Source organism: Primulina eburnea, chromosome 8 (genome assembly GCF_022965805.1).
Source record: "Primulina eburnea isolate SZY01 chromosome 8, ASM2296580v1, whole genome shotgun sequence".
Lineage (NCBI taxonomy): Eukaryota > Viridiplantae > Streptophyta > Magnoliopsida > Lamiales > Gesneriaceae > Primulina > Primulina eburnea.
In genome coordinates, this window is record NC_133108.1 from 35,916,698 (window position 1) to 35,944,580 (window position 27,883).

At 36.9% G+C, this 27,883-nt stretch overlaps 1 protein-coding gene across 1 annotated transcript; it reads right to left on the reverse strand.

Moving 5' to 3' along the window:
- Positions 1-90: 90 nt before the first annotated feature.
- Positions 91-27,742, reverse strand: LOC140837832 (callose synthase 9-like). Its single transcript, XM_073203928.1, is given in 43 exon segments — positions 91-614; positions 1,532-1,714; positions 1,798-1,848; positions 2,358-2,477; positions 2,983-3,085; positions 3,165-3,323; positions 3,428-3,516; positions 3,589-3,702; positions 5,562-5,720; positions 5,892-5,939; positions 6,140-6,316; positions 6,402-6,442; positions 6,445-6,453; positions 7,264-7,376; positions 7,498-7,581; positions 7,660-7,775; positions 10,059-10,178; positions 10,721-10,835; positions 11,327-11,504; positions 11,587-11,655; positions 12,432-12,566; positions 13,378-13,401; positions 13,404-13,486; positions 13,561-13,721; positions 13,818-13,908; positions 13,984-14,081; positions 14,861-14,981; positions 15,058-15,088; positions 15,091-15,226; positions 15,346-15,421; positions 15,501-15,609; positions 16,280-16,304; positions 18,243-18,321; positions 18,556-18,575; positions 18,972-18,996; positions 19,105-19,304; positions 19,733-19,832; positions 20,340-20,452; positions 24,567-24,678; positions 26,598-26,781; positions 26,886-26,910; positions 26,996-27,115; positions 27,680-27,742. Coding segments are annotated over 43 exon segments (4,416 nt in total). The 3' UTR covers positions 91-377.
- Positions 27,743-27,883: the final 141 nt, after the last annotated feature.

The following is a 27,883-nucleotide window of genomic DNA, read 5'->3' on the forward strand; positions in this document are numbered from 1 at the left end:
TGAGAATCTCCCAACTCCAAATACAGTCGGACAAACTCTTTAAAATTTGATATTTGACCATTTAAACCATACCTTAGAAAATCTGTAAAATAAGGTATATATAAAACCACTCCGTAAATTATATCTAAATATCCTGTAGTATAAACCGTGGAGAAATTATTCGGTAAAAAAATTCAAAAAATTATCGAGATAGATACACATGCCATTCACATGAGCTGATTTGAAAATGAAAAGGGACAACTAAAACAAATGTTGTTCCATTACATCGCATTACATTAACAACCCAATAATGATACAAGACAATAATAAAAAATTCTTACAAAAGTGAAACAATCCTCAGTTTCCTGATAGGATGTCGATACAGCTGATGACGGAAATCATAGATCGGCATTCGGGTTGTTTCCAGCAAGAATAAGAGAGATTTCCAGGCCTCGACTGAAAGCTTGGTTGAACATAAGTCGTGTTTGGAATGTTGAAACTAATGGGAACCACGAAAATAGAGCAATAGGAATGAAAATATGCATCCCCATGGCAGCATCATATAATCGCGCAATGGAGCGTATGGACTTCCAGAGTCTCATTTTCTTCACCACCGGCTTCCAAGCACACGCAATCTTCAATTAAAAAGAAAGAAAGCATCGAAAGGCATTCAAGGTTAAAACGAGCTAAGTCAATATATTAGAGCTCTAATCTGGACATTCAAACAGAATAAGACAGATCAATGAATTTCGTTATGACAAAGATGCACAGTTAAAATTTTGACATGCAAATACAATTATAGGTGCGAAGACGACACTTTATGCATAACACAGTGATGCGTTCACAAAATATTAGAGAACGGAGGATTTTCCTCGCAACTCAAACATGGAGGACAGTTACAAGATTTACCTGCGAGAAATTTCAAATAAATAAATATGTTTACGCCATTGATAATTTGTGTACTGTGGGCTCCTATATTTAGCACGACAGATAAATTTATTAGAACATAATCCGAGGTATTGCATTAATCTAGGTGAGTCTGCTTCATTTTTTCTTTAATCCAACAACAAATAATCATATTAACCTGAGGATCTAAAATAACAATAATCTCTGGCTCTGTATGATAGTCGTGCTCAACATTTTTTGTCCCGTAAATTAGAACGAGTACAAAGGGAGTAATAAGTGATTTAATACACGTCCCAATCTCCGCAGACATAACAATTTTGTTGTGCTTACGAAAGCGCAAATCATTATTCAGAGTTCAAAACTTCATCAGCAGGCATAGTTAAAACTATTCAAATTTCCTGAATGATTTCTGATAGAAAGCCAACTACACATGCGAGACAAATTCCACAACAAAAACAAAAGTCCATGAATCTCCTACTTATTTTCACTCAGGATATTAAATGCGACGCAAGAGATAAACGACATCTGACCCCACAAATCCCTGCCAAAGATTATTGTAATCAATACAATATCAAACTTCAGATATACTGGATGAAGATGGCAACCACAATATTTCATGAAAATCTATTGAGTGCGGAAAACTTACAGAAAGAATTCCCCACCCAGTTGGCAGAAAAGCCAAGATACAAGCAAATATATCAGTGATCGAGAGATCAGTGAACACGATGGCAACAATCAAGCCAGTCAGAGCAAGCAAAAATGAAAGACCTTGGATGAACCGCAGCAGCAGCTGAAAATTGACTGATATCTTTTGACTAAATGTGAACACCTGCAAAATCAAAATAAAACTTTGAATTGGTTGGACCAATGAAGCTAGAGGTCTCCAATAATTGCAATCTTCAAATATCAGACCTTGAAAAGAAGTATAAGCACAGCAAACACTACCCATGAGAACCCATATACCTGACAACAAAACATAAGAGAATAAAATTAGTTATTATTTTATCCAACTTCCTCTCTCAACTCCAAGAATGTGTTGTAATCATAAATTCTTGGCACAGATCATGCAGCTATACGGGAAGACCATAGCATGCTCAACATATCTACGAGGATCATTTTCAAATGTAAATGAGATAAAGCATCATTTTAGATAAATTTCTTTCAGCAAATGAAACGAAAAAGGAAAAAAAATTGGAGGAAGAAAACAGATCTGACACAAACTATCTCTGACATGCTATGCCAAAATCAAAACTCCTGAGGACATTAGGCAGCTTGAACCTATAGAATGGCTCATGCAGTCACAAGAAAAATATAGCGGAGTGTTAACTTCTAACTCTAGATTCAACACCTGAGACAAATACCTTCTGGTTGCTCATGAGAAAACCACCAAGGAATTGCAATGCAAGTCGTTTAAAATGATGTACCTAATGTAGGGAAAAAACTATTTCTCAGACAAGCCAAAAAGTTTGTACCGATAGTGATGTGTTTGATCCTTGCACATCTAACTTGTAGATGATACCGTACTGGAAGATGAAAAACCGAAAGCTTAAAATGGTCTCCATCACTCTCCCACTGAAGTTTCGAATATGAGACTGCAACGATAACAATTATTAAAAAGGAGCTCTACAGTAAAAGTATTGATGCCAAAAGATGAGAACTATATTCATTTACACATGGAGAAGTGACATGTGTCACAAATTACTTAGATGTGGAACCAAAACAAAACGCCTCACTCTTTTAATTTTTGGAAAATATCATAAAAGTTCATATTTCTCTTAATTCCCTCGGGCTTCCTAACATTTTATTTCATATTAATAACATCAGATTATAATAGCAACATGCCATCCTTAGTTAAACCTTGATCATGAAGTAACTTTATGTAGTAAAAGAAAATACATCCTTTTGTTTCTCATGAGTGACTAGAATAGGATGTTCTACCAATATTTGCAATCATGGTATCTGCATTATGCAATGCTCATGGACCAAGGAAAAAAACCAACAAATAGAAGAATTTTGCGCGTGAATCCCTAATGAATAAACAAGCATATCAAGGTCGATATACAAGAACTAATCATAAACATCCATTATGTCCATTACCAGTTCTTCATCCCACCAAGCCTCCCAGCTTTCTTCTCCTTTGACACCAATTCCACCTCTATAAAAAAGCCAGTTCGTCCAATCTCGAAAATCCTCTACGGCCCTAGTAATTACAAGAAAAAGGCTTATTCTTGAACCAAGAAGGCCAAAAGGTGGGACATAAAAAGGTGCAAGAATCTTACTTCTGCCACTCAAATCCAGATGGATTAAACAAATATGGAGCAAAGAGCCAAGAAATTGCTAGGAACCAACCGCTAACAGTGAGAAGAATATAGGACAAAGCACCACCTTCATTGTATCCATAGGAAAGATATACCACCAATAACAGAACAATTTCCATCCTGAAGAAAATAGAAAATAAATCTTGGTCAATTCTCAACCTCAGACAAGTTGGCGCCAACACATGCGTGCGCGCACACATACACAGAGAGAGAGAGAGAGAGACCCCTTAACAAAATGACTTCGTGCATAAAGCCTGTAATTTTCAGTAAACTTGATGTGACGAACCACAAATCCTCTACCAGTTGCTTGATACTGCAAAAGGTCTTTTTATATGAGCAATCACAGGTGTTTCAATTGGAAAGTAAGGACGATCATGAAGCATACCCTTGCACCACCATGAAGAATAGTCCGGCCAAAGTAATGTGTCCTAGTACCCAATGAAAATGTGAAAAATACTGTACAGAGCTGAAACTGCATGGCCACAAAACTAACTACAGCCTGCATGAAAAGAGGAAAAGAAGAAAGAAACAAATGAAAAGAGTGGAATCGTTAAAGGTAGTTTTTCACATCACATTATGGAGAGAAAAGTGAAGCTTGCAAATAATTGGCAATCATAATTGGATCACAGATTCACAATACATGCAAACACCAGGTACGTGCCTTGAAGGACATAGGGAATGAGGATTCTCAGCAGAATAAAGTGCACAACAACGATGTCATCATCTCAGCAGTTCTCATTTTTTTTATTAGAAACAAAATTTTATTGGAATAAGAAGACAAAGTACAAGTAGGCAGATGAGAAATCCACAAAAGCCACGAGGAATGAAACCTACTACACTTTCGTCAATAGCATAGAAATTTCCAATCCCGAACTACGTTTGAGATACATAAATGGTTAAACACTGCCAATTTTGTCGTCCAACTAGCGACCCTGAATTTGATCATCTCCCAAACATCATCTATAGACTTTGCTATGTCGGTGAAAATTCTTTTGTTCCGCTCCAACCAAAAGAAAAGAGACATGTCCTACGTCATTCTTGGAAAATCTACTTGAAACCCAATTCCTACAATGCTTGTTCCAAATTCCGCTCGTGAACGAATAATGCAAAAGTAAATGGTCTCGATCCACTTCTTTGTTCCGGCACAGGCTACACCAGTTCGAACATAAAGTACAATTAGGCATCATATTTGCAATGAATCACAGGTCGGCAATTTTCCCAAAACCACATTACAAGAGAAAACTTAAACCTTATATGGGATATGTACTTTCCAGATATTAGTAAAATACGGAAAATAATAGAAGTTGCTGATCGGGAAAAATGATTCATAAAAAGAACTAAACAGAAAAAAACCCTGAAGAGTCCCCCAACCAAACACTAAAATCCTCCGTACCCACCTCCAAAGGAACAATATCCAAGACCCCTAGTAGAGTGCTGAACTCGACAATTTCGATCTCATTTAAAGCTATTCTAAAACGCACATCCCAGGCAAAAGTGTCTTTTAGAATAGCTTTAAATATCTAGTAGAGTGGACCTTCTCCACCATCCTTTCCCTAAAAGTGTCTCATTCCTTGAACAAATATTCCCCAAACCCAAACCCAAACCCCTCAATCTTTTGGTCTACAAACTTGATCTCAAGGAACTACATGACAATGCACCTCCCCATCGGCTAATTCCCACAGAAAATCCCTCGTTATTTTTCCATGCTTTTTGCCACACGAAATGGCGCTTTAAAGAGAGACATGAAGTACGTTGGTATAGCATTCAACACTGACACTATCAATGTTAGACGACCCCCCTGATAAGAACGTTTTTTTTCGACTTGCTAAGTTCTTGGACATCTTGGAAACCATGGGCTTCCAAATGTCAAAGTTCCTAGGATGGTCTCCCAACGGTACCCCGAGACATTTAATTGGTCACTCCTCTTTTTTACACCCAATCTCTGAAGCCAACTCTTCTACCTCCACTTCCGAACAATTTAATCCCATTAATTTAACGCTTTTTTCCAAGTTAATCTTCAATCCCGGTTTCTCACTGAAAGAGTTGAGTATCTCCTATACAAACTTCATTATCACATGTCATACAATACAAGGTCCAACAGAATCCTAGCTTCCTGAGAGGCTCAAGAAACCTGCTAAAATAATCACTGCTTGCAATTTTACAGTTTCGTAGAATCCAAGAAGGAACATATATTTCATATGCAATCCCAGAATTGGTAAGAAGATCAAATATGATAGCTTAAGTACAGCGCAGCCTGAATTAAAGACAGATCCTCAAAATTTAATAGAGTAAAATTTAAAACAAATCTGCCAACCAGCACTACCAAAGACATGAATTCACATAAAAAAAAAGACATACCCTCAGAAAGCCCTGTTCTAAGATGAACCCTAAAATCATAGGAACTGCTGTAAATATTCCAATCTGGAACAGAAACTGTGCATTAATAGCCGCACTCAGAGAAGTATTATCCCGTATTTGTGCTCTGTCAAGAATGGTTTCATCAACCCCAGATAATGCCTAGGAAAAAAAAATTAATGTAAATATAATAAGGAACCACAGCCATAGAATTCGAGATGGAAAGATGAATAGAAATAAAACAATCTTCTCAGTATATAATTAATGTAAGAACGGCACACAGTAAGACATGAATACATTACTGTAAAAAGAGAATACAGGCTACGGACTTACCAAATACACCCTCCCATAGAGAAAAGCATACACAGTCAGCACAGTCAACTGCAAGGAGATTTGGACTTGTTAAAGGTTATCAAACAGCTTCCAAACAGGTATTAACATGGGATGCAAAGTTCAATTCTGTAAAATAAACATACACAAGCAAAACCAGACGTTGCCCAACAAATTTAGACAAAAGTCCACCATTTCATAAATCTAAACAACAAAGCAGGAAAGTTGCTTTTCCATGAGAAATAGCTAACCATGGTGCAAAAGTAGAATCCGACTGTGGTAAAGTAAAATGAGAGCATCCTAAAAAAATCAAAGTGCTGCCCAAGCCTGTAGATATCCCTACTAAGAACTTGCTCTCCATTGCCTCCAGCAACTTTTCCTTCAAAAAGGGCAATCTGATTGAGTCCAACATCTCTTCCCTTACCAACCTGTGCAAAATTCATTTAATTAGCTAGTCTTCTCCCAATTCACATATACTCATGCTCCGAAGCTTGAAAGGAATCTAAGTTATACCTGAATGTATTCATGGTGAGTCACATTCCCTTGACGTAAATTGAATTGAAACCTGCATTTTTTCAACTCCATGGTTCAGGCATCTAATATGATCAACATGCTTAAGTCATTTCACAATCCAACATCAACCTAAAGGTCTACTAACACTTGATAAATCGTGCTCGACGAGCTCAAGCTTGATGGTGCTGACAAAGTCAAGCTCAAGCCCAAATCCCCCCACTTAGTCCAGCTCAAGTAGTGAAACTTTTTTCTAGTTGAGCTAAAATAGAGGTCCACTCCAACTAGAATTGGCTCAATTGCATCACCAACGTAAGTGACAATATAATTGAAGTAATTCTGTATTATTAGACCACAAATCACGAACATTTTGGACAGCTGTTGCTAGGGATCGACATGTGCTCTTGCTTGGATATCGATTAAGACACGGTACTTAGGTTGTTGTAAGGTTTAAAAGATTTGAGGAGCAAAAATATCACTAAATGTATCTTTTGTAAGGGAGAGTAGTTACCAAATGAGGGATTGTTGAAGAGCAACAATTGCTTTTGCGGGGAGAGTGATTGAAACTTGGTATTTGGACATCAGTATGGTTCAAAATGTGTGAGATATATCATTACCGTCGACTTAAACTTTTGTTAAAATGAAATGCGCTCAATCCTACAATATTTAACACCTACTACCAATTTCTTTGAAATAATGGTGAAAAATCTGCACCGAAAACCTAATTACTTCTTTCAGCGATTATCTTTATTCCTTTATTGATAACCATCAAGACAAGAAAAAAATCATATCCCTTAAACATAAAGATTCCATATTAACTAAAATAAAACAAAAAAATGTTATCAGTTTCTTAAATCGGTCATACCAGAGTAGATATCTTCACTGATATTAATTACACGAGATGCCTTGCTAATACCACCCCTCGTAATATGGAACACTCTATCAAAAACATCTGGATGACCATAATGCATGCGAACCCTGAAGAACACCAAAGTATCAAGTAAAACCTATGCACAGTTTTGATTAACTTTAAGAGGCTGAGAAATAAACATAGTAGCAAGCAAACATTATGAAATAGCCATCCGGCAGGAGAACTTACTTCAGAGGATTTGCAAGAACACGTTGACCAAGAGTAACAAAACTGGATTCTTGACTAGACATGAAATATGCTAAAGAAGACACACTGCATGTGAAAGTTGAAGAGTTAGTTTATGATGAAGTATACATAGAGAAAAAAATGCAAATAAATCCCTTTAAATACCTTCCAGTAAATACATGTTCCCTGACACCAAGAATTGTCGGAGGACGAATTCCATGATCACAATAGAACTCTTCAAGAAGATTTCTCATCTTCAATGCTTCCTCAAAATAATTATCCTGAGAGATGAGGAGTTCATTAATGAAAAAGGTAGGCAGAAATCCCTGCACTTTTCTGGACAATGACAATTAGGAAGAAGAGAAAATTCACAAAAGCAAGCTAAAGAAATCCAAAAAGTAATATGTTCTTTAAGTATGTATTTTAGAACCAAAAAATCATCATGTAAACAATTTGTTTCATGATATGTAATGCCCGCGAATTTTAGCTATTGATTCATTGATAATCGATGTGATTATAGACGGAAAGGATCAGACCGAAAAAGACGAGAAAATACACGGAAAATGTGCGAGGACAGTAATCCTCGCGCATATGCGCGACATGATGCGCGCGTAGATGGCAGAGGACCTCGCGCATATGCGCGAGGAGGTGTGAAGACAAATACAAGTCTAGAGAACCTCGCGCATATGCGCGAGAGGCAGAGTTGCTGAGCGTAGAGACCAGTAGGTCTCGCACATATGTGCCAATGAAGGTCGCGCATATGCGCGAGACGTGCTGAATGAAAAATAAGCCACTTGTCCTTGCCATGCAATATAAGTTAAAAATCTTCATCTCCTTCAGATTTCAGCAAAGAAAACTGAGGAAAGCTTCAGAGAAATTCTCAAATGTCTCTCTAGCTTAGAATTGCGAATTTTGCAAGATCTAGCCATCCGAATTTCAATCCGCGCTTAGATTCTTGTTCCTCTCATCATAAGCTTTTAAAGGATGTAAGTTTTATTGTTTTCTAACATGGTTTGAAATTCAGATGTTGGGGGAATTATAGTTTGATTGATAATATGTGTTCTTGAGTTTACGGTAAACATATAATCGAAAATGGATTGAAGAAAAGATACCGTATGTTATTGTTCTCATTTTCCAGCTTATATGGCATGAGTTGTGCAGAATTTTGGGGTTATGATATGCATATGATTGTTGTTATGAATTGGTGATATTGATCTTACGATGTTTAAGTTGCCGGTATATCTAGACTACGACGTTATGCCGTCGAAATATATCGAGATTTAGTATTGATCTTCACACATCTTACTGGACTTGTACGTTGACATAGTGCGTATCAAACATGTTATTTCAGATTTGTATTGAAGGTTTCGAAGATTGAGATTGATTTAATCCAACCAAACACCGAGAAAAGAAAGGTATAAACCAATGTTGAACCGGGAAGAAGAACTCGAATTAGATCCGATTTGAGTTTTCCAAAACCACATACTAGATTGTTTATACTTTGTCTATTGAGTTATAGAAATGCACTAGAGATAGATGAGTCCTTGGCAGAGGTGCCAAGTTACTGGATGTTCGGTGATATCCATGTGCGTAGGAGAAGATCGACTCCTATTGTAGATATTCGATACAGAGAGGACCGAAGTCTGGGAATAAGACGTACCGCTACCCCGATTGGGAGAGTAGCTGAGAGATTTGTTACGTCTTATTCACACCGGGATCCCTAGACTTAGATGTGAGTCAAGTCAAAGAGTTTTATTTGTATTCACTAATGCGTCATAAATTATGATTCATGTTCTTTGATACATGGTTTATGCTTTTGTATATGATTTTATGCATTGCATGTATACATGTTTTATACTGGGATTTATTCTCACCGGAGTTTCCGACAGTTGTTGTGTTTGTATGTGTGCATGACAACATGTGGGACAGGATCAGGGTCAAGAAGAGGATAGAAGATCGAGTTTAGCGTGGTGATTACGGGCTTGGAAGAAGAACTGGTTGTTTATCACTAGACATGTATTGAGATTCTAAACACTAGTTGTATATTGGTTTTGTATAAGATATTGAACTCGATCCCTTTTAAAATTGAATAAGACGATATATAAGTTGTTGTATGTCATACCTTTAGTTATGATGTTTAAATAAAAAGAAAAATTTCGACCCACATTATTTTTACACTTGATCCTTTTAATCCCAAAGATAAATGAGTTAGCGCTCGGGTCCCCACATGTTACTAGTTAGAATATAGTCCTCCACATAATGGGCATGAGGCATCTGTCAGTTTGATGGGAAACAAACGGAAACCTTAGAAAGGAAAGGGAAGGTTCATGCATAGAGTATGATATAAACAAGTAAGAGGCTAAAAACAGAGGTTGAAAGAAACAACTGGTCAAAGGAATCGGAATACAAATTATATTTATCAAAAGACTGATGCCATACACTATTTGCAGGACAACTTCGAACGATAGATTTAAGGAGAAACTAAAACCACATAAAAACCATTATCTTAAAAATAAACGATCATCTTACATGGTTTCCGTATTTTTGAAAGAAAAAAACCCCACCTGATTCATGTCAATTGTCTGCACAGCATTACCACGAGTAAAGACTACAGCATGATTCTGGTTTTCAGGTTTCCCTTCACCGAGTTTAGGATTTCCTGGTAGCTTTATTGAATAGATTTCCTGTAATTTTCAAGATGATCCAAGAATTCAGCACAAATAACTTAATTGCAAATGGATTCAACTAGAGCATCACTAATGTACAAACCTTATGAAGTTTACCAAACAGATATATGTCCAAATCAAAATTAAAAAATAACAAAAACCGCATATAGATGAAAATGTGATTGATTGAAAGATATTCAGTCTAAAAGATGTAAACTCGTTATATAGAATGGACCAATAACAGATGATGCCAAATTAGACAATTATCCTGCTCAGAGTCGCAGAATTTAAAAGCAGCCACTCCACAAGCATCACAGCAGTACATATAAACTGTAGACCTTTCACAACTGATAACGAACACAAGGTTGTAACAATTCATCTCAAAAAATCTAGATACATATTACCATAAAAAACCGGAGACCTGTTTATTACCATAAAAAACCGGAGACCTGTACCAGGTATCCATTCCTTTTACCAGGCTTATACACATGGTTCCATATCCTAAACCACTGAAAAGAATAAAATGCAGGAGACCACAACATCTCTAATCCTTTGTTTACCTTATCTTTCCCATTAATATCAGCCTTCACGAGTTTTGAGAAATATTCGTTGTGTACTTTTCCATCTTTAAGAGTTTCAACCACGTCAATGAATGCGACTCGAAGAGCTTCATTTCTGTGTTGAAATATATAAGACAAAACAAAAATTATAGGAGAAACATAAAAGACACATATATTTAGCATCTTACATAAGTTTCCTTTCAACAGAGGAAGACTTCTCTATCAATTAAAGCACTAGATCATTCTAGAAGGTAGTAATCAAGATAAGGTTTTGGCAATACCAAATATTTTCTAATTATTTTGATTAAGTTAGCAAGTAATGTCGATGCTAATAATATCCCACTGAATTGGATAGGGAAACATGGAGAGTTTAAGAACTTCTCGATTTCAGATTTATTGAGAAGTTGGAGTTTTACTTGTTTTTTAGCTGAGAAGGATTTTTCTTGTCTTTTTTCTTGTTTTGCAGATTTCTTGTCCGCTTATTGTAGTTTGTGCTTCTAATTAATTGATATATTAGTGTCCTATAAAAAAATATCCCACTGTGATAGATAAGGTAATATCTTAATTCGTATCCAAGTTGAAATGGCCGTCAAACAATTGCCCAACCTTTGCATTAACAGTGCAATATCTGCAGCCTCGGGTTTATGATCTTCTTTCTGCTTTCCATATATCTGACATGTAACAACATATGTGAACTTTAGATCTGCTTGAGCTCTGGCTTCAGGAGACAACTCAAAACCTTGAACATCAATCGATTCATTTCCAATAATATCTGCCTCTACATCTGAAATTAAGCATGAATCAACGACTAGGTATAGATATGACAAGCAAAAAACGAGAGAAGCATCGATTACTAGATATCCAACCTCCAGTTGATATACGCTCCAAATAAGCTTGAAGCATAAGAGCTTTCCTGTAGTACATCATTCCACGAACTGTGTCCATAGAAGTAATGAGTAATCCGGGATTAAAGAGACGAGAAAAGTAAAAGTTCATGGTACTCATTTTTTACAGTCAAAAGCAACTAGGTTAATAATGTACACCAGTATATTTCCCATTAGAGCCACCACCAACACAGATGGCCAAAACAATGCTTTTGCTAAATCATACATGATGGAATGTTCAGTATACAAACATGAGACCGCTGTGTGCCGATAAGAAACAAAAAGATCACACTAAAATCACTATAAGGTCATAGAATTGGTAGGCCCCTCCAAGAATGTTGCCTAAAACTTCCCTATTCTTGGATAGAGTAACATACAACACAAAAGCTCAAACTCATCCACTAAAGAAAGGAAGAAGTCAAATCCAATACCCTGGTGAGCATTCACAGATTATGTGAAAAAACCAGACTTAACTATGCTGAAATATCTTCTGTAGTATTGCATATTTGATGTTTCCATTACAAGTGTCACAAGATAAGATGACAGAAATTTTTCATTCCTACACCATTTATATTTAATAATGCTACGTTTATAATTTCTTAGAATTGAATATAGAAGTTTACAGTGAATAATTGTTTTTGGATTTAAGCTAGAGGCTAAAAGAAACTAAGTTCATGCTTCGCTAAAATAATCTGATTCCTCAGAGACAAAACGTATATAAAAATAAAGGCACTTCAATATTTTTGCTACCTGTGGAAAAGAAATGAATAAGTCTTTTGACATAACGTAAACAACCAACATGGCAAGATGCATGACTGAAGACGCACCTGTTCTGGCTAATGTCTGCCCTCGGTAAGAAGCCCAAAACCGCAGTTCAAGGATATGATTAGGATTGTCACTAAATTCTGACTCTGTCGAGTTCTCGTGCCGTCCAATTCGAGAAAGGAAATTTTTCCATTCATCTGAATTTTAAAAAGAAAATATCTTCTTGAACAAAAAACAGAACACATAACAATTTCAACATGCCGGATACTGCGATAACTATGGAATGCAAATAAGTTGGACAACAAATTCAAAGAACCATAACAAGATGCCGAATACAGTGTGAGGAAGACAACCCATAAAGAATCCAAAATTGATCACAAATAAGGGCGTCAATGAATTATGACAATTTCAAAGAAATAAATAAAAAAATTATGTCCATTCACATTTCTATCCAATGACCGTGAGGCAAACAAAACCTAGAGAGAGAGGGAATTGGAAATCAGACCAGGACCAAAGAGTTCAAAAATTGCAACATCTACATAAGATTTCTAGAAAATAAATTAGATTAAATATGCGAAGGTGTCCAAAAGAGGCAAAATAATATGTGACAGTTTCGTGAGCTCAGAAATCAGCCTTAACGTGGAAACCGTAAATAAAATATAATGAGAATATCAACGAAGAACCTAACCTATATAAAAAAACAAACTAAAGATTAATACAAAAGGCTATAGTCTTAAGAAAAGAACGATACTCAGTGGTCCATGTGTTACTGCAAACTGCAAAATGTGGCGGCTTTGAGAAAGAAGCGTCTTTCAAGAGCTAAGCATAATACTACATTGTCCTGGAAAATTATTCAATGATTTCTACAATGGCAATAATACACATATTAAAGGCTAAGGGGTTTTAAGGGGTAAAGAATTGGCATTTAGATCAGAGAAACATCAAAAAGATTTCATCCAAAACATGGAAAGAGGAGCAGACACAACATTCAAAAAAATTGTGAGGTACCTGGATATATCTTTTGGAGATAAACAGCGTTGAAATGCCATCTTCATTTTCCTTTAGGAGTTCAGACATGCTGTAAAGCACGGTCTCTGAGTAATATGGAGTGAATACGCTGCCCAAGCAATGGTGAGTATTACATAAAATTCAGCACAATCCCCAAATCGGTGAAGAAAATGTGGCAGTTACCAAAAAGATAACATCTCCCTGACATGCTTGGCTACTGGCATCTCCATAAAAAGAGAATTAGTAAAGAACTCTAGCCTCCGTCTTGCTTCAAGATTCTTTGGTACGTTCGCAGCTGAATCTTTGATGGTGAGGAGTGCATACAACCTACTGACTTGTGATTTCTAGACATGTATAATGCATTTTAGCCCTTTTCCCAAATAGAAAGGTATTGAACAGATATAAATATAGATAGAGAGACAGATAAGATAAAAGCATACCAACTCTGCATCTCTAGGCCACTTCAACTTTTGAAAGAGACGACCCTCAGTCCTTGCCTTGAAGAGCCTATTCCAAGTCTCGTAATTTTCTCTGCATAACCGAACAGGTTCAACATACAAGTAGGAGGTGGGAGGCAATACAAAGATGATAAACTTTTCAATAAACCTCATGTTGATAGAGAACATGTCATGTTGCATAACATCGTAAAGATCAAGGATGGCTTTAACAGCACCAGTTTCGAGTTCAGGAGTCTTATCCTTTTTCTACATAGATAAAGGAAAAAAAGTTGAATTAGCACCTAGAAATTGGATATATCGTGAAAAAAGAATACCACATCATCCAAAAGGAGGCATGTATGTATAGAGTCAAACAATATATTTAAATAAGTATAATGTGGAAAAAGGTATACCATCCCATGATCAATGACCTCCCAAGTACATAATAATTTGTAGTTGTTCCGATCATATGCCCACGAGGGAAATCTGACAACTACTATAGTCTTATAAAAGGTAAATTATGGATTCAAAATTGCCTCCATTAAGAACAAGATCAACCATCGATTACATAAATATAGAGAGAGAGAGTGTGTGTGTGTGTGTGTGTGTTTATTCACATATTTTCATATTTGATTCCAGCTGGCAACATGCTGTCTTGTGTTACATAACTGAAATGATATAACCAAGAAACTGAAAATATCTTTTTTGAGTCGAAGAAACTGAAAATATCTCTCTGCCTTGCTCCTGTTTTGGGTCCTGAAATGTTTTGACATCACTAGGTAAGTTTCTCTCCTGAGTATAAAAGGTATGGCAGCCCTTTTGACAACCACCATCATCACTCCCTTCTTTCTAAATTATATATTACATAACAAATTATAGAAGAAACAAGCGAATGGTAGTAAGACAACAGAGAAGCCAACATGTATCCAACAACATAAAGAACATGCAACAAAGTCAAGCAAAATATAAAAACATCATACAATCGCAGTGTCCAAGTTTCAAATTTTAAAAAGGGCTTCATTCATTGTCAGTCATTTAGCACGAACCAGTATTCCCAGGAGAGCTGTAACTTTCTGAATTAAAATGGGCAGTTTATTCAGGTCAAAGTCGACGAGAATACTTCCATTTGCTATACTTCCTTGAATGTCTTCATATATTCTTTCAATCCTGATATGTTATGATAATGAACTGTGAAGTACACAACCGCAAACAGCAACAGAGCAAAAAAAAAGATGAAATCTACCACTTCTTCCCCTCATTGTTGCCTTCATCAATATGGACGTAAGAATAAACTTGATAGCATAAAAGCACTCCTGAACCGCATATTTCATATATCCATCCTTTGAAATCCTGTCCCATAGCTCGTCCTGAGAATCTCTATTCTCCAAAGCAGTATCTTTAGCAACGAACAGCTTCAGATAGGAGAAAAATCACAAACCCATTTAGTAAGTATTACATAAAATTATATCACACGGATGAAGAATCTTGCAAATTAACAAATATAATTTTATGCTCAAATACAAGGTGAGACCTTGCTAGCTAAAAGAGGCCACTGAACCAGGGGAAGGCTCCCTGAATTTTTAGGCATTTGAAGCAATTCCATTTCCCTGTTGGAAATAATCAGTGAGACAGGAGGAGATTCATGTCAATCAAAACTTGCGATGTTCAAACAGGAGAATAGCTCACAGATCAGTAACATAATCTTCTTCGCGCATATTCCTTATGATCTCATTCCAAAAGGGAGCAAATCGAGCAGCATCCAACTTGTTCTTCCCTAAAGCCTTAATAAGACAGACTTTTGATTTCAATATAATTAAAATTTAACAGCTTGAAAGTGCCAAAATGCTGAATGGTTGAACAAATAATGGAATACAAAATACTTTAATTAGCAGGGTGATATCATTTCAAAGAGAAGTTGAATTGCAATTCCAATATCAGCACTTTCAATCCAATATTATTTATGACTATTTACCGGTTTAAAGTTTTGGATGACAAGGAAAAAATCCACAAATTCTACGAGCAAAGAAAGAACCGTGTCATTTGCTATTCTCCTTAATTTTTCAGCTTAACAAATGGAAAAACTTTAACATTTTTCTTTTATATAAAATGAAGTCTATGTTCTTGTGATCAACCTGAAGGGTTTCATTAGTCGCTGGTACTTAATCCCAGCCCTTATCTCCTTTAAAATTGCGGATTAACTAATTTCAAATCTAAGCGGGATCCTTTTGTTTCCCAAGAGTGGAATTTTAAAGGACATACTGTAACCATTCGGTCCCAAGCTCAATTACTTCCTCAAAACAAATCAAACAAACCAATAGAAACATCAGATCATTCTACAATGGTAATGACAGTAATTTGTTCTGTGCTTGTGCTGAGTTATTTTAGTTTCTCCTTCATCCTTGCAAGATTAGGTTTGTAAATTAGTAGACAAAACCATTAGCTTCCATCAGGGTGGTCTAACTAACCTGACCAGATGACTGGATTGAATCCCTGCCACAAAAAGGTTTTTTTTATAAATGAAAGGAATGCCCCGATATTTAAATCTTAACTTAATGCCCTCACCTTTTTAAACTTGTATTTTGAAGGAGATCTGGGTCCAAAAATCTATGATGTACCGCGAAGCAGGAGATGGAACCTTTTGTTAATCGATATGAATTTGGTATATACGCAGATGAAATCCAGAATTACAACAAAAATTCTTCATCCATGATCTTGTTGAGGAACAACAGTCAAACAGTATGAATATCAGATATAAGAATTAAGAAAACGAATTTTTTTGGGCATTTATGTACGCCCAATTTTACTTTTTGACTCCAACAATATGAGTATCCATATTTGTTGTTAGAATCATAGAAATCCATGTCGGAGCGACTTGCGATGAGAAATCTCCCAACTCCAAATACAGGTCGGACAAACTCTTTAAAATTTGATATTTGACCATTTAAAACATACCTTAGGAAATCTGAAATAAGCGTTATATAATAAAACCACTCCGTAGAAATTAATCTTAATATCTGTAGTATAAACCGGTGTGAGAAAGTATTCGGTAAAAATTAAAAAAATTATCGAGATAGATACACATGCCAGTCACATGAGCTGATTGCACACACCGCGAAAAGGGACAACTAAAACAAAATGTTGTTCCATTACATCGCATTACATAAAACCCATAATGATACAAGACAATAATAAAAAAATTCTTACAAAAGTGAAACAATCTCAGTTTCCTGATAGGATGTCGATACAGCTGATGACGGAAATCATAGATCGGGCATTCGGGTGTTTCCAGCAAGAATAAGAGAAGCTTTCAGGCCTCGACGAAAGCTTGGTTGAACATAAGTCGTGTTGGAATGTTGAAACTAATGGGAACCACGAAAATAGAGCAATAGGGAATGAAAATATGCATGTCCCCATGGCAGCATTCATATATCGCGCAATGGAGCGTATGGATTCCAGAGTCTCTTTCTTCACCACCGCTTCCAAGCCACACGCAATCTTAAATTAAAAGAAAGAAAAGCATCGAAAGGGCATTCAAGGTTAAAAACGCGCTAAGTCAATAATTAGAGCCTAATTGGACATTCAAACAGAATAAGACAAGATCAAATGAATTTCGTTATGAAAAAGATGCACCAGTTAAAATTTGACATGCAAATTACAATTTATTAGGTGCGAAGACGACACTTTAGCATAACCACAGTGATGCGTTCCAAAATATTAGAGAACGGAGGGGATTTTCCTGCGCAACTCAAACATGGAGGGACAGTTACAAGATTTACCTGCGAGAAATTTCAATAAATAAATATGTTTTCGCCATTGATAATTTTTACTGTGGGCTCCGATTTTAGCACGACAGATAAATTGATTAGAAACTATCAGAGGGATGCATTAATCTAGGTGAGTCTCCTTTCATTTTTCTTTAAATCCAACAACAAAATAATCATATTAACCTGAGGATCTTAAAATAAACAATAATCTCTGGGGCTCTGTATGATAGTCGTGCTCACATTTTTTGTCCCGTAAAGTAGAACGAGTACAAAAGGAGGTTACGTAATAAGTGATGTAATAACGTCCCAATCTCCGCAGACCTAAACCATTTTGTTGTGCTACGAAAGCGGCCCAATCAGTATCGAGTTCAAAACTATCAAGCAGGCATAGTTTTAAAAACTATTCAAATTCCTGAATGATTTCTGATAGAAAGCCAACTACACATTGCGAGACAAATTCACAAACAAAAACAAAAAGTCCCAGAATCTCCTACTTATTTTCACTCAGGATATTAAAATGTCGACGCAAGGAGATAAACGACATCTGACCCCACAAATCCATGCAAGATTATTGTTAAATTCAATACAATATCAAACTTCGGATATCCTGGTAAGATGGCAACCACAATATTTCATGAAAAATCTATGAGTGCGGAAAACTTACAGAAAGAATTCCCCACCCAGTTGGCAGAAAAGCCAAGAACAAAGCAAATATATCAGTGATCGAGAGGATCAGTGAACCGCTGGCAAACAATCAAAGGCCAGTCAGAAGGCAAGCAAAAATGAAAGACCTTGGATGACCGCAGCAGGCAGCTGTGAAAAATTGACTGATATCTTTTGGACTAAATGGGAACACCGCAAAATCAAAATAAAACCACAAACCTTTTAATTGGTTGACCAATGAGCTAGGGTCTCGCAATAATTGCAAATATTCAAATATCAGACCTTGAAAAGAAGATAAGCACAGCAAACACTACCATGGAGAACCCATATTAACCTGGACAACAAAACATAAGAGAAATTAAAATTAGTTATTATTTATCCAACTTCTCTCTCAAACTCAAAGAATGTGTTGATCATAAATTCTTGGCACAGATTATGCAGCTTACGGGAAGCCATAGCATGCTCAACATAATCTACGAGGATCATTTTCAAAGTAAATGAAGATAAAGCAATCATTTTAGATAAATTTCTTGCAGCAAATGAAACGAAAAAGGAAAAAAAATTGGAGAAGAAAACCAGATCTGACACAACAACTATCTCTGAGCTATGCCAAAATCAAAACTCGAGGACATAGGCAGCTTGAAACCTATAGAATGGCTCATGCAAGCCACAAGAAAAATATAGCGAGTGTTAACTTCTAAACTCTAGATTCAACACCTGAGACAAATACCTTCTGGTTGCTCATCGAAAACCACCTAAGGAATGCAATGCAAGTCGTTTTAAAAAATGTATGTACCTAACGTAGGGAAAAAAACATTTCTCAGTGACAAGCCAAAAATTAGGGTTTTTTTTTTTTGTGTTACGAAGTGAGGGTTTGATCCTTGTGCACATCAAGCTTGTAGATGATACCGTTACTGGAAGCCATTGTGAAAAACCGAAAGTAAAATGCGTCTCCACACTCTCCCACTGAAGTTTCGAATATGAGACTGCAACGATAACCACTATTAAAAGGACGCCTACAGTAAAGATTGATGCCAAAAAGATGCGAACTATATTCTTTACACTGGAGAAGGAATGTGTCCAAAGTAACAGATGTGGAAACCAAAAACAAAACGCCTCTCACTCTTTTAATTTTTGGAAATATCATAAAAGTTCATATTTCTCTTAATTTCCCTCGCTTCCTAACATTTTTATTATATTAATAACATCAGATTATAATAGCAACATGAAGCCTTAGTTAAACTTGATCATGAAAGTAAAATTATGTAGTAAAAGAAAATACATCCTTTTGTTTCTCATGAGTTGACTAGAATAGGATGTCTATACCAATATTTGCAAATTCATGGTATCTGCATTATGCAATGATCATGGACCAAGGAAAAAAAACCAACAAATAGAAGAATTTTGCTGCGTGAATCCCTAATGAATAAACAAGCTATCAAGGTCGATATTACAAGAACTAATCATAAAAAATCCATTATGTTCAATTACCAGTTCTTCACCCACAAGCTCCCTAGCTTTCTTCTCTTTGACACCACATCCACCTCTATAAAAAAGCCAGTTCGTCCAATCTCGAAAATCCTCTACGGCCCTAGTATTACAAGAAAAGGGCTTATTCTTGAACCAAGAAGGCCAAAAAGTGGACATAAAAAGGTGCAAGAATTCTTACTTCTGCCACTCAAATCCCAGATGGATTAAACCAAACTATGGAGGCAAAGAGCCAGAAAATGCTAGGAAACCCAACCGCTAACAGTGAGAAGGAATATAGGAACAAAGCCACCACCTTCATGGATCCATAGGAAAGATATACCACCATAAACAGAACAATTTCCATCCGAAGAAAAATAGAAAATAAATCTGGTCACTTCTCAACCTCCGACAAGTTGGCGCAACAATGCGTGCGCGCACACCATACACAGAGAGAGAGAGAGAGAGACCCCTTAACAAAATGACTTCGTGCTAAACCTGTAATTTTCAGTAAACTTGATGTGACGAACCACAATCCTTCTACCAGTTGCTGATACTGCAACAAGGTCTTTTTATATGAGCAAATCACAGGTGTGTCAAGTTGGAAAGTAAGGACGATCAGAAGCCATACCCTGCACCACCAGAAGAATGTCCGCCAAAGTAATGTGTCCTCGTAACCAATGAAAAGTGTGAAAAATACTGTACAGAGCTGAAAATGCATGCCACAAAACTAACTACAGCCTGCTGAAAAGAGGAAAAGAAGAAGAAAGAAACAAATGAAAAGAGGGTGGAATCGTTAAAGGTAGTGTTTCAAATCACATTATGGAGAGAAAAGTGAAGCTTGCAAATAATTGGGCAATCAAATTGGAGCCACAGATTCACAATACATGCCAACAACCGGTAACGTGCCTTGAGGACATAGGGGGATATGAGGATTCTCAGCAGGAATAAAAGTGCACAACAACGATGTGCATCATCTCAGCAGGTCTCATTGTTTTTATTAGAAACAAAATTTTATTGGAATAAGAAGACAAAGTACAAGTAGGCAGAGATGAGAAGAAATCCACAAAAGCCACGAGGAATGAAACCTACTACACTTTCGTCAAGAGCATAGAAATTTCCAATCCCCGAACTACGTGAGTACATAATGGTTAAAAAAAACACGGCCAATTTTGTCGTCCAACTAGCGGACCCTGAATTTGATCATCTCCCAAACTCAGCTATAGACTTTGCTATGTCGGTGAAATGAAAATCTTTGTCCGCTCCACCCAAAGAAAAGAGACATGTCCTACGTTTCATTCTTGGAAAATCTACTTGGAAACCAATTCCCGACAATGCTTGTTCCAAATTCGCCTGTGAACGAATAATGCAAAAGTAAATGGCTCGATCACTTCTTTGTCCGGCACAGGTAACCAGTTCGAACATAAAGTACAATTAGGCATCCATATTTGCCAATGAATCACAGGTCGGCAATTTTCCCAAAAAACCACATTACAAGAGAAAAACTAATACCTTATATGGTAGTACTTTCCAGATATTAGTAAAATACGGACAATAATAGAAGTTGATGATCGGGGGGGGAAAAATGTTCAAAAAGAACTAAACAGAAAAAAACCTGAAGAGTCCCCCAACCAAACACTAAAATCCTCCGTTACCAACTCCAAAGGAACAATATCCAAGACCCTAGTAGAGTGCTGAACTCGACAATTTCGACATATCATTTAAAAGCTATTCAAAACGCCAAAATCCCAAGGCAAAAAGTGTCTTTTAGAATTAAGATTAAATCTCTAGTAGAGTGGACCTTCTCCACCATCCTTTCCCTAAAAGTTGTATCATTCCTGAACAAATATTCCCCAAAACCCAAACCAAACCCCTCAATCTTTTTGGTATACCAAAACGGATCTCAAGGAACGACATGACAATGTTTACACCTACCCATCAGGTAATCCCACAGAAAATCCCTCGTTATTTGCAATGCTTTTTGCCCACACAGAAAAAATGCGCTTTAAAGAGAGACATGAGTACGTTGGTTTTATAGCATTCAACACAATTGACATATCAATGTTAGACGCCCCCCCCTGATAAGAAAGTTTTTTTTTCGACTGCTAAGTTCTTGGAAATCTTGAAACCATGGGCTTCCAAATGTCAAAGTTCCTAGGGATGGTCTCCCAAACGGACCCCGAGACATTTAATTGGTCACTCCTTCTGTTTACACCCAATCTCTGAGCCAACTCTTCTACCTCCACGTCCGAACAAGTAATCCTTAATTAACGCTTTTTTCCAAGTTAATCTTCAATGCCCGGTTTCTCAATGATGAAAGAGTTGAGTATCTCCTATACAAACTTCATTATCACATGTCATTACAAACATAGGTCCAACAGACTCCTAACTTCCTGAGAGGCTCAAGAAACCCTGCTAAAATAATCACTGCTTGCAATTTTACAGTTGTCGTAGAAGCCAAGAAGGGAAAATATATTTCTATGCAATCACAGAATGGTAGAAGATCAAATATGATAGCTTACGACAGCGCGAGCCTGAATAAAGGACAGATCCTCAAAAATTTTATAGAGTAGTTAAAATTTTAAAACAAATCTGCCCAACCAGGCACTACCAAAGACATGAAGTCACAGTAAAAAAAAGACATACCCTCAGAAAGCCCTGTTCTAAGATGAACCTAAAATCATAGGAACTGCTGTAATATTCCAATCTGGAACGAAAACTGTGCATTAATAGCCGCACTAGAGAAGATTTATCCCCGTATGTGTGCTCTGTCAAGAATGGTTTAATCAACCCCAGATAATGCTAGGGAAAAAAAAATTAATGTAAATATTAATAGGAACCACAGCCATAGAATTCGAGATGGAAAGATGAATAGAAATAAAACAATCTCTCAGTTATATAGAAGTAAAACGGGCAACAGTAAGAAGCATGAATAACATTACTGTAAAAAGAGAATACAGGCTACGGACTTACCAAAGTACACCCTCCCATAGAGAAAAGCCTACCACAGTCAGCACAGTCAACTGCAAGGAGATTTGGACTTGTTAAAGGGTATCAAACGCTTCCAAACAGGATTTAACATGGGATGCAAAGTTCAATCTGTAAAATAAAAATACACAAGCAAAAAACAGACGTTGCCCAACAACTTTAGACAAAAGTCCACCATTTCATTAAATCTAAACAACAAAGCAGGAAAAAGTGCTTTCATGAGGGAAATAGCTAACATGGTGAAAAAGTGAGAATCCGACTGTTGGTTAAAGTAAAATGACCGAGCATCCTAAAAAAATCAAAGTGCTGCCCAATCTGTAGTAATCCCTACTAAGAACTTGCTCCCCATTGCCTCCAGCAAGCTTTTCCTTCAAAAAGGGCAAAATCTGAAATTGAGTTCCAACATCTCTTCCCTTACCAACCGTGCAAACTCATTTAATTTAATTAGCTAGTCTTCTCCAATTCAAATACTCATGCTCGAAGCTTGAAAGAATCTAGTTAACCTGAAGGTATTAATGGTGGTACATTCCCTGACGTAAATGAATTTGAAACCTGCATTTTTCAACTCCCATGGTCTCAGGCATCTCAATATGAATCAACATGCTTAAGTCATTTCCAACAATCCAACATCAAACTAAAGGTCTTAATAACATTGATAAACGTGCTCGACGAGACTCAAGCTGATGGTGCTGACAAAGTCAAGCTCAAGCCCAAATCCCCCCATTAGTCCAGCTCAAGAGTGAAACTTTTTTAGTTGAGCTAAAAATAGAGGTCCACTCCAACTAGAAGTGGACTCAATTGCAATCCATCACCAACGTAAGGGACAATTATAATGAAGGACTTCTGTATTATAGACCACAAATCACGAAAATTTTGGGACAGATGTTGCTAGGAGACAGTGCTTCTGGCTTGGAGACGATTAAGACACCGGTTACGAGGTGGTTGTAAGGTTTTAAACGATTGAGGAGCAAAAAAATATCACTAAAGTATCTTTGTAAGGTGAGAGTAGTTACCAAATGAGGGATTGTTGAAAGAGCAACAGGCTTTTGCGGGGGGGGAGGTGATTTGAAAACTTGGATTTGGACATCGTATGGTTCAAAAATGTGTGATTATCATTGACCGTCGACTTAAAACTTTTGTTAAAATGAAATGCGCCAATCCACCATATTTAAAAACACCTACTACAATTTCTTTGAAAATTAATGGTGAAAAATCTGCACCGAAACAACCTATACTTATTTCAGCGATTATCTTATTCCTTTATGATAACCATTCCAAGCAAGGAAAAAAAGCAATCCCTTAAACATTAAGATTCCAATTAACTAAAATAAAAACAAAAAAATGTTATCAGTTCTTAATCGGTTCATACCAGGAGTAGATTCTTCAGGATATTAATACACGGATGCTTGATATACCACCCCTCGAATATGGAACCCACTCTATCAAAAAACATCTGGATGACCATATGTATATTGTATGTGGTTCATGAAGAAACACAAGTATCAAGTGTTAGTATTACACCCCCCCTTGCCAGTTTTCAAGGTATTACATGTTGAATTTTTGAACAACACCACGAAATAAAAACCCACCCCAGAGACCCCGCCACAAGGCCACCACCATGTACACACACGACACCATATCAGTGAACCCTGTGTGGCCAGTCCGCTGAAGCTTACCAACCGACCCAATGCACACTGCTCAGAATCACCACGAGAGTGTACTCACGGAGACGGAGTCAAACAAAACGGATTCTTGGACTAGACATGAAATATGGCTAAAGAGAGAAGACACACTGCATGTGAAAGTGAAGAGTTAGTTTTATGATGAAGTTATACATAGAGAAAAAAATGAAATAAATCCCTTTAAATACCTTCCAGTAATACAGGTTCCCTGACACAAGAATGTCGGAGGACGAATTCATGTCACAATAGAATCTTAAAGGAAGATTTCTCATCTCCAATGATTCCTCAAAAATAATGATCCTGAGAGATAAGGAGTCATTAATGAAAAGGTAGGCAGAAATCCCTGCACTTTTGGACAATGACAATGAGGAAGAAGAGAAAATTAACAAAAGCAAGCTAAAGGAAATCCAAAAAAGTAATATGTTCTTTAAGTATGTATTTAGAACCAAAAAATTCATCATGTAAAACAATTGTTTCATGATATTAATGCCCGCGAATTTAGGTCTATTGATCAGTGATAATCGATCGTGTGAGTATAGGACGGAAAGGATCCGGACCGAAAAAGACGAGAAAATACACGAAAATGTGCGCGAGGACAGTAATCTCGGCGCAATGCGCGACATGATGCGCGCGTAGATGGCAGAGAAGAGGGGACCGCGCGCTTGCGCGAGGAGTGTTGTGAAGACAAATACAAGTCAAGAGAACCTCGCCGCCTATGCGCGAGAGGCCAAGAGCGCTGGAGAGTAAGAGACCAGTAGGTCTCGAACATATGTGACCAATGAACCGGTCGCGCATATGCGCGAGACGTGGCTGAATGAAAAATAAGCCACTTGTCCTTGCAATGCAATATAAGTGAAAAATTTCATCCCTTAATTTCAGAAAAGGAAAAACGGAGGGAAGCTTCAGAGAAATTATCAAAGTCTCTCTAGCTTAGAATTGCGAATTTTGCAAGATCTAGGCCATCCGAATTTCCAATCAGCGCTTAGATTCTTGTTCCTCTCATCATAAGCTTTTAAAGGAGTAAGTTTTATTGTTTCTAACATGGTTTGAAATTCAGTGTTGGGGGGGGAATTATAGTTTGATTGATAATATGTGTTCTTGAGTTTACGGTTGGTAAACATATAATCGAAAATGGAAATGGATGAAGAAAAGATCCCGTATGTATTGTTCCTCATTTCCAGCTTAATCATGGCACATGGTTGTTCAGGAATTTTGGGGTTATGACTGCTATGATTGTTGTGATGAATGTGATATTGATCCTTACCGATGTTTAAGTTGCCGGCTATATATAGACTACGACGTTATGACGGCGAAATATATCGAGATTTAGTTTGATCTCACACATCTTACGGGACTTGTACGTTGAAAGGTGCGTATCAAACATGTTATTCAGATTTGTATGGAATGGTTTCGAAGATGAGATCTGATTGAAACAACCAAACACCGAGAAAAGAAATGTATAAACCAATGTGGAACGGGAGAAGAACCGAATAGATACGAGTTGAGTTTCCAAAACCACATAATAGATTGTTATAATTTGTCTATTGAGTTATAGAAATGCACTAGAGATAGATGAGGCCCTGGCAGAGGTGCCAAGTGACTGGATGTCGGTGAATCGTGTGCGAGGAGAAAGATCGACTACTATTGTAGATATCGATACAGAGAGGGACCGAAGTCGGGGAATAAGACGTACCGCTACCCGATTGGGAGAGTAGCTGAGAGATTTGTTACGTCTTATTCACACCGGGATAACTAGACTTATGATTTGTGAGTCAAGTCAAAGAGTTTTATTTGTATTACTAATGCGTCATAAATTATGATTCATGTTCTTTGATACAGGGTTATGCTTTGTATATGATTTTGGCATTGACATGTATATTACATGTTTATACTGGGCTTTGGGTGGGATTTATTCTCACCGGAGTTTTCGACAGTTGTTGTGTTTGTATTGTGTGCATGACACAGGGGGGACAGGATCAGGGTCAAGAAGAGGATAGAAGATCGAGTTTAGCGTGGTGATTAAGGGCGTGGAAGAAGAACTGGATGTTTATCACTAGAATGATTGAGATTCTAAACACGAGTTGTATATTGGTTTGTATAAGATATTGAAACTCGATCCCTTTTAAAATTGAAAGAAGACGGATATATAAGGTGTTGTAGTCATACCTTTAGTTATGATGTTTTAAATAAAAGAAAATTTCGACCCACATTATTTTTACACTTGATCTTTTAATCCAAAGATAAATGAGTTAGCGCTAGGGTCCCCAAATGTTACATTTAGAATATAGTTCCTCCACATAAGGGCATGAGGCATCTGTTCACTGTTTGATGGGAAACAAACGGAAACCTTAGAAAGGGAAAGGGAAGGTTCATGCATAGAGTATGATATAAACAAGTAAGAGGCTGAAAAAAACAGAGGTTGAAAGAAAACAACTGGTCAAGAATCGGGTAATACAAAAAGTATATATCAAAAGACTGATGCCATACACTCTATTTGCAGGACAAACTTCGAACGATAGAGTAAGAAGAAAACTAAAACCACTTAAAAACCATTATCTTAAAAAAGAAAACGATCATCTTAACATGGTTTCGTATTTGAAAGAGAAAAAAACCCCACCTGATTCCTGTCAATTGTCTGCACAGCATTACCACGAGTAAAAAGACTACAGCATGATCTGGTTTTCGGTTTCCCGTGCACGAGTTTAGGATTTCCTGGTAGCTTTATTGAATAGATTTCCTGTAATTTTCAGATGATCCAAGAATCAGCACAAATAACTTAATTGCAAATGGATTCAACTAGAGCCATCACTAATGTACCAAACCTATGAAGTTTACCAAACAGATATATGTCCAAATCAAAAATTAAAAAATAACAAAAACCGCATAGAGATGAAAATGTGATTGATTGAAAGATATCAGTCTAAAGATGTAAAACTCGTTATATAGAATGGAACCACCATAACAGATTGATGCCAAATTAGACAAATTATCCTGCTCAGAGTCGAAGGAATTTAAAGCAGCCACCCACAAGCATACCACAGCAGTTACATATAAACTGTAGACTTCACAACTGATAACGAAAACAAGGTTTGTGTAACAATTCATCTCAAAAATCTAATACAAGTACCATAAAAACCGGGGGAGACATGTTTCTGAGACCTGGTATTACCTAAAAAAAACGGAGACCTGCTACCAGGATGCCATTCCTTTTACCAGGCTTATACCACATGGTTCCCATATCCTAAACCACCTCTGAAAAAGAATAAATGCAGGAGACCACAACAGTCTAGCCTTTGTTTACCTTATCGTTCCCATTAATATCAGCCTCACGAGTTTGAGAAATATTCGTTGTGTACTTTTCCATCGAGTTAAGGAAGTTTCAACCACGTCAATTGAGCGATCGAAGAGCTTCATTTCGTGGTGAAATAATAAGACAAAACAAAAAGATAGGAGAACATAAAAGACACATATATTTGACTTACATAATGTTCCTTCAAACAGAGGA